General features: G+C 32.1%; 1 protein-coding gene across 4 annotated transcripts in view; it reads right to left on the bottom strand.

Moving 5' to 3' along the window:
- The window catches only part of LOC133182305 (uncharacterized), a 31,972-nt gene that overhangs the window by 15,684 nt on the left and 3,758 nt on the right, over positions 1 to 12,530 (bottom strand). For all 4 annotated transcript variants that reach the window (XM_061317090.1, XM_061317092.1, XM_061317093.1 and 1 more), the window contains exons 4-15: positions 12,210 to 12,338; positions 11,969 to 12,075; positions 11,244 to 11,339; positions 10,990 to 11,040; positions 8,588 to 8,715; positions 8,226 to 8,323; positions 7,357 to 7,478; positions 7,014 to 7,120; positions 1,858 to 1,941; positions 1,644 to 1,733; positions 1,224 to 1,359; positions 1,012 to 1,085 (exon numbers count right to left, since the gene is read on the bottom strand). In XM_061317090.1, the coding sequence (XP_061173074.1) occupies positions 1,012 to 1,085; positions 1,224 to 1,359; positions 1,644 to 1,733; positions 1,858 to 1,941; positions 7,014 to 7,120; positions 7,357 to 7,478; positions 8,226 to 8,323; positions 8,588 to 8,715; positions 10,990 to 11,040; positions 11,244 to 11,339; positions 11,969 to 12,075; positions 12,210 to 12,338 (1,222 nt within the window). The remainder of the gene's footprint in view (positions 1 to 1,011; positions 1,086 to 1,223; positions 1,360 to 1,643; positions 1,734 to 1,857; positions 1,942 to 7,013; positions 7,121 to 7,356; positions 7,479 to 8,225; positions 8,324 to 8,587; positions 8,716 to 10,989; positions 11,041 to 11,243; positions 11,340 to 11,968; positions 12,076 to 12,209; positions 12,339 to 12,530) is intronic.

Raw genomic sequence — 12,530 nt, 5'->3', positions numbered from 1 at the left:
GTCAACATTGTAAATACACGTTTGTTTTTATTTTTAAAAAAATGATAAAGCAGAACTGACTCTTTATCTGCTTTTCACTCAAAAAATATGTCTAAAACTATACAAAATATATAATTTGGGCCAATAATCTGCCTTTTGTTCCATATGTTCTTCACAGCACAATGTACTTTAAATGTGAAGAAAAATTAATACATATGTAATATTTGAAGAAATTCAAAAATTGTTAAAGTTTGAAACCTTCCAACTTTGTTTATGTTTCCTTAAACTCTTAAAATCAATAGGAATCAATACAGGTGTTTGCATGATTATCATTGATTTCATTATACTGAGTGTTGCTCCTAAACCTCCATTGTTCTTTGAATATTTGACATTATGACGTGAAGAATACTGGCATTTTTTTCCGTGCATTACAACACAGTGTTACACTAAGACAATTAATCCATTATGATGCATTTATGATGGACCTACACATATTTACATTATACTGCATGCTTTTGAAATTTTTATCTCTTTTAGTATGATCCCAAATATAACAAAGGAAGAAGCATGATAAATAAGCATGAAATATGAAGGACATATATAAAAGTACATACATTGTAATAATTTTTTCCTTTCTACAAACTACAATTTTTTAGTGAATATCAATATATGATCTAAATGCCTTTACCTTTGATGGGATTATCTATCAGTTGATAATTCATACATTTTCATAAGTACATACATGTACTACTTTAATGTAAAAAAAAAAAGCTTAAACTCTTTTTGTTATTCAAATAAAATACTTTGCAGATTTCTATAAATGACGCATTAATTGAAACTATGTAGTTATTTTGTCTATGTCTTATCCTGTTATCTCGAAATGTGATCAGTTAGACAGAATTTAGAATCTAGGGTGGAAAAGTAAACAGTATAAATGTGAGCAAAAACATTTTTACAGGACAAATTATGAATATGAAAACATGAAATGAAACACTCCAATGATAAATTAAAGACATAAGTAAATTAACCTACCACTGATGAGGGGGACACACGATCCTCCTGGTACAAATAGTTTGTGCCACTGGTACTGGCAACTCTGAACTTTTCTACAACAGAAAGAACATGGTGGTCACATACAATATCATCTAATAGCTTCTCCCCATCAATTATTTCTTAATTAGCATACTAGAGTCAGCTTGTTCTGTGATAAAATATGAAATCCAGACTAAGACAATGATTGCTACCTGACTTTCTGACAGATGATACTGGTCTAAATACGATGGAAACTGTCAAATATCCATACTCTGCACTTTGTACAATACCCTTAGTGGGATCTTGGTGTCCCAACACTAAGTTCTCCTTGATCACTGCATGCTGGTCCTAAAAAATTAAAACCATGCAAATACATGTATATTTCACTAATATCAGAGAATTGCCATGACTCTTATCAAATAAATTTGTACCAATTCTTATTTCTACTATATAATTCTACAACAATGTGTCAACATGTAATAGTTTTAATATTTTCTTGACTTATTGAAAATTATACACTATTATCATCACTGTCTCTTTACTGAAGAATACTGAGTTTTTAAATTCTTTGATATACCGGGTACATGTATTTGAGTATATATAACTCAACAGATGATTGTAACTCTCAATACCTCTTTGAAAGCAAAATGTGCTGATCCTAGAAAGTCATCATCAATGATATTGGATCCATCCCAATCATACACATAGAAAGATAAAGGTGTCTGTAATTTCAAATGAAGAGAATAAAGTTACCCTCTTAAGTAACAGTTAACATGTACTATGAGTATCTACACCAGTATACCATTTAAAAGTTACTTTCACCAATTCCATTCAATATTGTATTACCTTGGTAAAATCCTGAACAAAGAACTCTACTGAGGACTCCCATGTTGGATTGACGGTTTTCAGGATGTATGGAGTTGTCAAAACCTATGCAAGATCAAAATACATGCATATGTGAAAATATTCAAATTTGCTGTATTTCTTTCCTACTAAACCAGGTAGGATACTGTTATGATTCATCAATGTCATATTTTGTTATACAAATCTTAAACTGAAACATTTGACTTCTGCAGTCTTGATTTATTTTGGTCAAAATCACTACTAACCATATCTACCTGGTATTTCTTGTATCTTTTACCATCTCACATTTTATCACTGTAGGAAAGCCGATGACCGTAATATAGTTTACGGTCATCAAAACATGTCGGCCGAGCTGACCGGTAAGAATTTTTCATTCAAGATATCAAACATTTGATAGCATGTCTGTGTAAATTCCGCTGAAAATTGAATGTACGCTAATGAAAACTTGCTATTGGTTATTATAGCTTACTTGAACTTAAGGAAATAAAGCTGAAGTACGACCTCAAAGTTTTTGAGAATGATGACCGTAACAAAATATTAAGATGACCGTAATCGAAGTTTATTCCGTGAAGAGGGATGACCGTAAATTTATGATGACCGTAATATCAAACAGAAAGCGTCAAAATAAAGATTTGAAGTGTACACGTGTCAAACGTTTTTTACGATCGGCAACGATTCTGTGTGCGATCATACAACTAAGAAAATATGATAAACATGCGATCGTGCAATTTGAAATTCATTAAATACCCTTAACAGTTTAATGAAATATAGTAAGAGTTTACCGATTTACATGGGCTGAAAGTCTGTCGAAACAGAACAGGGCACCGAACATTTGATTTTTAAGAACGGGGGGGGGGGGGGGGGGGGTTGACAGATTTTCTAATCTTCTGCTTGGATAATTATGTCTACATTTTAAGACAGCAAAATCAAAAATCCAGAACTCTTGCTAATAATTGTCTATTGGCACTCGATTAAAATGAATCAGATACTAACAAAAAGTATTGGAAGGACCGAATTTTAGGATTATAGAAAAACAGGTTTTATTGTCTAGGGAATGGCTGTTCAATCACAAGAGCTGGCATACCTATAAATTTTACCCAAATTTTCAGTAAATAAAAAAAAATTAATACACTATACTATAAAAATAACAATTACAGGAGTTGGGATATCTATCAATTAAACTAAAATTACAAGTGTTATCATTTTACTGAAAATTGTTATTATTGTAGTATTTATATTTTTTATTTACGGGATATGGAAAATTTAGGGGAAATGATAGGTATGTGTCCTTTTTGACATGTTTTATTGCTTTCTTACAAAAGTCGTCATGTTACAAATTTTATTTAAGAAATAAAATATGTCAGAAAGGCCATATTCCAACTCCTTCAAATAATGATAGCTAACTCTATTAAACTCAATTCAATTCAAATCTTTATTGCCTCTGAGTTGTACAACTCATCGGGATATCACAAAATGTGACGGGGGGGGGTTGGGGGTTGGTTGGGGGGGGGTTAGTGAGGCTGCTTCCTTCCACTTTTTTAAACATAACTTTTTACTGTAACAGTTGAAATGTTTATTGAAAGGTTGGTTGCCCTCCCCCCTTTTTTGGCAGTATAGTTAAATAGTGATACTCTGGTACTTTGTGAATAAAATTTGATTGTGAAAGAAGAAACCAAACTCCCCCACCCCCACCCCCAACACACACACATTCAATAAAGGATTTTTCGAATTTGGACAATTTTCCTTTCTTGTGACATGACCCGGCGAGTTTTCCTTTGAAGTCAGCCGTACAATAACTGCGATACAGAATACTTTTAGTGAGCGTTTCTTATGCAAATAAGCAGAAACTGTTCTGTATCTGCAAAATATCAACGATACAGTACGGTTTATTTCTAGCGATGACGGATAACTGAATCCGTATCTTAAATGATATAGACATAAGAATCAATCAAATCGCATGATAGCGCTGTTAGTATTTATTCAAAATTTGAGATGAATTAAGAATAGAATTTTACAACGTAAAGTTACCAGTGGCGGATTCAAAAATTTTAGAAAGGAGGGAGTTGGGGCAGTACACAAATGGTTTTCTTCGAAAAAAAAATGTCCAAACTGGAAAATCGGGGGTTTCGTGAGGGGGGGGGGGTAGATTCATAATCAGGCCTGACACTATATGTGCGTGATCGTTTCGTGTTTATAAATTAAAAGTGTAATATACAAGTTTGATTTAGCAAACATAATTTACGAAAGCCAAAAAAGAAAAAAAAAATCTCGAAAAGGTGGGGGGGGGGGATACCGACGCGCGCGAGTGAGTGCTGGATCTGCCTTTGGTGCCTCTACATTTTGTTTCAAACATGAAGGTAATATGTCCCCTTTCTTACATCTGTTTATTTCAATTTGGAGCCAAGAATTTTGTATACACATGTATGATGACCGGTCGATGACATTGTCGGACATTTCTCTCAGAATACAACCTCCCCGAAACATTTTTGCTTCAAATACATTCCCATTTATGATTCTTATGTACCAAAATGTTTTGCACTAAATTTGTAGCTTAGATTTTAAAAAAAAGTGAGCAAGAGCGAAATAGAAAGGAAAAAACCTACGCAATCAAATATAAATTAAATTTTGGGAAAACACATTATATAATGCATCTCCTAATTATAATTAAATCAATTGATAGATACCTGCACATCCACCTCACTCGACATTTCAGTTGCGATTGCTAAAAATGGGGTACTAAATCGACTTTCTGCAAAATCATCTGATTAGTTGAGAGATATATACCCAAATACACATGTAAATTAGCGAGGTCATAAGAAAGGTCATGTCACAAGTCATTTAGAATACTCGTTTCCTACTGTATCGGAGATACAGGGCGGGGCCCGGCTCGAGCTATCGCTCTCGCCTTAAGCCCCGCCCTGTATCTCTGATACAGTAAGAAACTCGTACTCTAAATATAACTTATTTTGCTTGTCAAACTTTCTAAGGTAATTTTACATTTTACCCCCCCCCCTTTTTTTTTAAAAAAAACAATACTGTGTGCCTGCAAATAAATTCTATTCTGTTGAAATATATTATATGAGATATTATAACTGCTATAACTTTGAGGTAAAACTTTGCGAGCCCTCCAGTTTGTTTTCCTTAGTATCTCCTTGATTAACATAGTTAAGTTTAATTTCTGATATTTATGTAGGTCAATTTTAATGGTTAAAAACGATATATCACAATGACCGACTGCCTTGTTTGAATTTAATAATATATTATACATCGAAATAACACTTCCTAAACAGAATTTACTCTGATTTGTTTTTTTTTTCACGCTATTTCCCAGTTATACGATCGCTTAATAAACGATACATGTCGTTGACGATCGCCTCGCAGTTGTCAAAGTTTCCAATTAAAAGTTGTTTTGATGCTAATGTATACAGTTTTAATTTTAAAATGTTTAGTTCATACCTCTAAGAATGACCTTCAATGTTGATAGATGATAATAATCTAAACTATCTCAAAGCATGAAAATTCGATGTTTGGAGCATTGTCGATTTGATCCGTAACATTTGCACAGAAATTATTTTACAAATTTAATCTGGGTGATATTTGCCCGAATTAAATCTTTTCTAGCATTATTTACAGTTGGTTATACTCCAGCACATACAAAACTGCTTTAACTTATTCTTTACGATATTTTCTTCAAGTGTTGCCGATCACATCAGAGTTGTTTACAGGGGTGTTGTGACACGACAGTGGTGTTTTTCTTTGAAGTTTACTCTTCTGTATTAGCAATACAGAACGGGTGTATGGTGGGTGGAGCTACTTTCCGTTCTGTATTAGCACTGTATACCGTATTCTATTAGCCAACTATTCTGTATCTAAAATACAGCACGGTCTAAAAATAAATCTGATTCAATTTATTAAAAAGCACGTACAAGTTTGTAAACGCTGAAGTTTTTCTATCATAAATTTTGGAGAAATATTTCCCTGGGAATGAAAAATGTCAAAAATTCTCAATCACTTTTAAAAACATATTCCACACAGAATCTACACGTAATTTCGATTGAAAGGAAAATTCACAATAATGGAAAATACCACTCTCCTTGTGCAAACTCGTTCAATTAAAAATTTCATCTTAAATCCTTATCGCTGACGACAACCGCACGTCTCTTTCACTACGTTTTTAATGTCGCAATTCAATTAGAAAATAAAAATCTGTGGCATCAAAGTTCATCGAAGAGTTTTCTGTATATCCTGTTTTTGTAAATCTAGTTAAACCGGGATTTTAAGATCCCTGAAATATATTATGATCAATCTCCATGTACAACAAACCACAACAACTACTGTTAAATCCTCCACCTTATCCATTAAGACTGACTATCACTCGATTCAACTACCCCATTTAATTGTCAAAACTGATCTGACCGAATCTTACGTTTTCCGTGGAAATATATATACTGCGGATGTATACTCCCCATCGAGGCCTCATCTACAGAACTCTGACGGAAGTTTGGATGCTGCACAGTTATAAAGTGGGCGGAGCTATTTTTCTTTGATTGATCGTGTCACAAATCATTTAGAGAACTCGACAGGTTCTGTATCGTAGATACAAATTTGGGGGTGGAGACTCGTGCTACGCACTCGTCCACCCCAAAATTTGTATCTACGATACAGAACCCATCTCGTTCTCTAAATAATACTTATAGAACATGTAGAATTGATGTTAAATAAGATATAAAACATCTAACATGAATTTTGTACAAAGATTACGGTCATCTATATAACTGTTTTACGGTCATCATCTTCTCGTTGGAATGTGTTTGTTACGGTCATCATACTGCAAAATTTCGAAGGCCTTTTATCATTTCATTTTCTTTTGTTTGGGTAAACAACATCTACTGGTGTGGAGATAACATCGATGTTCGTTTAACCAATACCTTAAATTATTCAGTTTTATTGAATAATGTTTATAATCGCCGTTGAAAATTTTCAACCGATCATCTCAGCCGACATGTTTTGATGACCGTAAACTATATTACGGTCATCGGCTTTCCTACAGTGATTTTATGTCAAACATCCGTTTTCCATCTGTGAAAATGTCTTTCACAGAGTACACTTACCAGTTACTAAGAAGAGAAAACTCTTACCCTCCTCCTATCTGAGAAGACCACACAGTAGGGATCAGAAAACCCTCCATAATCTGAGGCCATTACTTTGGTAGCACTGTGTACACAGATGTACATCACACCAGCCACTGTTTTCAGGAAAAAAGTTATCTTACACAAAAACTAAGCTACATTGTATGATTTCTCATTTATTATACATTTAAATGAAATTTTTAGTATCACCAAAGATTGCAGTAAAATAGATCAATATTTGAAAAGTAGTGGAAATGTTCAATAACGACATTCTAGGCAATTGTATACTGGTGAATTAACAGTTATCCATTATCTTGACTTTTTTTTTATAACCACTCCCTGATCACATTACCTTCTGGATTATCAACTGGATCTGTGTCCACTCCTGGATCCAGACAGATCGGGGGGAGCTCAGTGTACCTCATCTTTACCTCCAGCTTACTCCCATTCTTATTCTCCAGGGTGGTTGTAGCTCTGTAAGGGGGAACGTAATCAGTAAGTGACCAACTCTAAGTGTAGAAATACTAAATCATTGTTAAATTTTTTTGTTTGTTTGCTTTGCAAGCCTTTGAGAATATTTCATTTATGTTGGGAGCGATCAACTGCTGGTGGAAAGCTGAGAATTTAGACCTGTACTTGGCACTTAAAGCCACTGACTATAGTGATGAGTCTTTTTTGTTCGAGATCTAACTGTGACATGGGACCTGAATTTTATATGTTTTTATCCAAAAAAAAATCCAATCATTTTGTAATATATGAATTAAAGACATTGGTCCTGAGAGATCAGCAATCTTTTTAAAAGCTTTAATTTTGCTTATGATCATTTTTTTCTGAACAAAATAACTGTTGCCCCAATTTCTATCCATATCTGTTCACCTACTTATGAAGTTCTCATGTGTTATATTTATATAAAAAAAAGAATGTTTTTGCTTCATTGGAAATTCTTATTTTCTATTCATTTTACTTTTTTCAATTTTTGAAGATGATCTGACTACTACGTAATTTTTCATTGATTCTTCTTTCTACAAGAACAGCAAAATTAAACATACAATAAAAATAAAGCTTTACACAGTACAAGTTTTATCTAAGTTAAATATTATTACTAAAAAATTAACTTCACTGTTTCATCATACCATAAAAGCAATAAAAATAAACTTTGAGTTAAATTAAATCTGTTTACACTTCTTGAAATACACAGCGATAATTCAGATGATTGCTTACACTGGTTTGACTTCTAGAGGGAATGATGACAACTCCAGGTCATGTCTGTCCAACGTCACATTAGATAGCAGTCGACGGCACTTGTTCTTTACCACCAACTGCAAAAAAAAAAAAAACACACAAAATAAAAAACATATCTCCAAACTTTGAAAAAAGTGCTTCAACAATGAAGGACATTGAAATGATGATCTTTCCATTGCAACAAGAGTAACATAAGTACAATTTTTTTTTTAATGATTTCATTAATATCCAGCTTTGGAGTTTATTTTACTTGAATTTCACTTAAATAAATTTGTTAACCCATGATTTATAGTTGTGCAGTTAATAATAAACCAGTATCTATAGGAGATCTGTTGACTCACAGAGTCTTTACTGATATTGTAGACAAAGAAAGAGCTGGTGTCTGTCCAGTCATCTGTACACAGGTGATCAGCTGTCTGTCTCTTCAGGTCTCCAATTCTCAACATTGTGTACAGGACCGCACTCTTGTCTGCAATGTTAAATCAATTTTAAAGAAAGAAACATTGGGTTAATGGTCCACAGCAGTCTGAAGAGAATGAATGACAAGATATATTCGAGTATTGATCTATTATTTTTGCATTTCATTGCATCAGATATCACACAAGCTGTGCATACTTCATATTTAGTAACACACATAACAATAATTCATAAGCAAACCTGGTTAATTTAGGACATAATAGCCATAATACTGTAAATCACTTTTTATTCGTGAGAACTTTATTTTCGCGTAATTACACTACATTGTAAGGTCACAAAAATTTCATTTTCTCGTATATTTTGAGAAGTATAGATTACATACACCAATAACCAGAATTCGCTTATAAATACCAAATATGTATCTCGCGAAAATAAGGTGTCGCAAAAATTAGGTGGTCTACAGTAATCATTTACCACTTATATTTACATTCTTTCCACACTTATTTTAAAATATATATATATTTTTTTTTTATTTTTTCCTCAGTTTACCATTGTGAAGTTTGCATTTCACTGATTCATGAATTTTAATTAGTTTACAGCAAGTTTAAAGAGAAAGGAATAGTTGACTTTAAATTTAGAGGAATGCATTTGTAAGGGTAAATTGATGTATGGCTAGACAGGAAAAATGCAACAAATGTTAACCCATGTCATTAGTTTTTTGGTCCATTTCATTTCAACAAGCCTAATTTGTGGAAATAATATGGACACAAAAACCTATGGTTTGTGATGATGCATGTTAACCATACAAAAAGAAAGAAATATGTTATGTCCAATATATGCTAATTAAAAACATGATTTCTTAGTAGTATGCCTACCATATATTTCAACATTTGTTTTCATATGTTGAACATATTTCAGATTTCACAAGTCAAACATATTCTAAAATATTCATATATGAGACATATATGTATTTAATGCTTGTTTATGAACATAAATTCAACACAGATCCTGCTATTTTTTTAAAGGAAACATACATGTAGGTTTAAAACTCATACTGAACATACATGTATCTTGTCTGTGTTCATAATTTTTTTAAGGTAAAATACTTATACACGTTGAACATATACATGTATATTGCTATTTTATCTATGCACGTTGAAGGGTAACTACATTAACTCATACCTAGAGTGAAGTCATTTTCATTCCCTGCAGTTTTAAAGCATAATGTGAACTTTACGGATATGAAGAGTTATGTTGATAACATATCAAAATTTTTCACCACTAGCATTTCACTAAAAATATGTTTTACGGTATATATAAACACATATTATATGAATGCTGGAAAATAAAGTTCAAATGAAGTTGCTTTCACTGATGATAAAAGTAAAAACTTGAAACTTTGTATTCAAAAACTGATTTAGTAGCTACAAATGTAATGAATCCAAATAATATATATATATATAAGCCAAGCAAATAATCTGATGGTAAGAGATTTTTCATGTTTTTATGAATGTCCAAATTTGCAAAGTTTGTACATGTAGGAAAATTATTTTTAATACACACTACAACTGAAACTGGCTTTGAAGATCTGATTATATGTATAATTCACTAAAAAATAAATCTGCAAAGTATAAATAAATCTGCTTTATTTACCTGGCAACAGGTACATAAATATCACTTTAATATTTTGTAAACCCACTTTTAACAACAAATTCATGAAAGTATTCACTGTTGTGAAAAAAGTTTTGTTGTAAGATGAGCACACAGTAGGAGTAAATGTATGAGAAAATGTTTTTATCCTGTTTTATTCTGTTATATGCTTCCTTGTTCATATAGCTGCTTTCATCAGCTCTCATTGACATATAAATATATGCAAGTATAATATGCTAAATAATTTCTTTAATTTTTAAAGGATTGTAAATTTACCCCAAAGATATTTAACAGTATATCCAGCACTCGATCTACATGTACCGGTATGTAAAGGACAGAAAATGTACCATATTTGAAACAATACAAATGTACAGCATGGAAAACATTATATAGTTTCTTTTCTAGCTACACATTTCTATTTATCTACTTGCATCTAGCAAAGTATTATTTCTTGGGAACTCACCAAGAATTCCAAACTCTATTCATTTTCAAAAAAACAAATTATTTCAAGCACAATTTACCCTGCGATTGATCATATTTACATCTTACACCTAAACTTCTCCATTAGATGTTAAAAATTGTCATAAAACTAGCCCATGTAAACATACTGAAATTATTTTCCATTAAGTTATTTTTTGATTATTTGAGATATATCACACACATTTAAAAAACTTGCCTTCACTTTGAAAAGCATCTCCTTTAAGTGAAATAGTCAGAACTCCTTGTGCTGAAAAAAGTTAATGGAATAATGAGCTAAAAGTAATATTGATTTAAATATGCATAATTTAGGTCAGATAACGGCTTCCGATATACATTAAGGATAATGTACACTTTATCTTGATACATGCATCACATGTACCCTTATTAAATTTAAAATAAAGAGTATTTTAAAAATTAGAAAATATGTAAACTTCCCTTTTTCCTCCTTACCTAGCTTTTTGGACTGTGAATTTGGTTGTGTTTTTTGTCTTAAAGGCCCTGCATATTTCACAATGGGAATATCAATTTTACCAGGATCAACCAAAGCTACAAAAAAATTTTAAAAGATTTTACACAGAAAACTATTTTTTATTCTATAGATAATGTTTTTATTATATCAAATAAGAGATAAGTTCTGCAACTTCAAATCATTGTACATGTATTTGTAATTTTATATTTACATTTCCAATGTCTTTGTCCGAGATAAAATTTCAAATAGTAAAAAACTTTATTTCTACATAAATCTGCTGATTCATCGATAGGCGTGGTGAAAAAAAAAAATCACGTGCAGGGCGGGAGAAATAGAGATAGAAGCGGGGCTTGTAGCACGTGAATTTGAGAATCAAGAGCATGTAAATACCGGTATAAGGAATAACTGTCAGATTTTTTGGTTTTATGACGATGATTAATCGATTGGCTTGCGTGATGCAAATTATCATGAAAGCCAATCGATTGATCAAATCATGAAACCAAAAAATTAGACAGTTATTCCTTAAATCAATGTTGTTGATTTAATCTTTCCTTCAGTTAATTTCCTACATTGAGGATACAGAATTAGAATTTACCACTTGATTAAACCACAAAATAATGCAAAAATTATATGCTTAAAGATTTATAAAAAGTATATGAAACTTAAGATATTTTTAGACACTAAATTCCTTTCAGAAAGACCATACCTTTAGTAATCCCATCATCAATGTTTGCCTGAATCCAGGATTTCAGTAATGGAACCTCCATAATTTGTAATGACTTCAAAACCTTAACATTAAACCAGACATCTGGCCTGCAAGATATGAGAATATTCATGTCTGCATTATCCTGATTCTCAAACTAGATATTCTGGATGATTTTTTTTCATTTTAATTGGGATTTACACTAGAAGTGACCTAAAGAAAACAATGATTGTATGGTATTTACTTTTCTCTGAAGGATGCAGTGACTTTCGAAACATGAGGAAATGGTACGTCCATAGACATGTTACATATAAGCTGTAGATTTCCATTTATTGACAGCCCCTCCACAGCAACATCAAAGTTCAGTCCAGCCCTGAAAAAGTCTCCATTTATTCATTAATCAAACAGAAATGGGACATTTTATTAAAGAACAAGTTCCACAGATAGAATGACTAAATAGTGCATACTTTTCAGAATTACTCTAGATTACTAAACACATTTACCATGCAACTTATTGTTGCATGTTAAAAAAAACCCCAAAACATAAGATTTCGAAAAATACAGT

The sequence above is a fragment of the Saccostrea echinata genome, unplaced genomic scaffold (assembly GCF_033153115.1).
Source record: "Saccostrea echinata isolate AGI-Se365-2 ecotype Australia unplaced genomic scaffold, CSIRO_AGI_Sech_v1 ptg000009l, whole genome shotgun sequence".
In the NCBI taxonomy this organism is placed as follows: Eukaryota; Metazoa; Mollusca; class Bivalvia; order Ostreida; family Ostreidae; genus Saccostrea; species Saccostrea echinata.
Note: the sequence above shows the minus strand (reverse complement) of the source record. Positions and strands in the feature narration are given on the sequence as shown.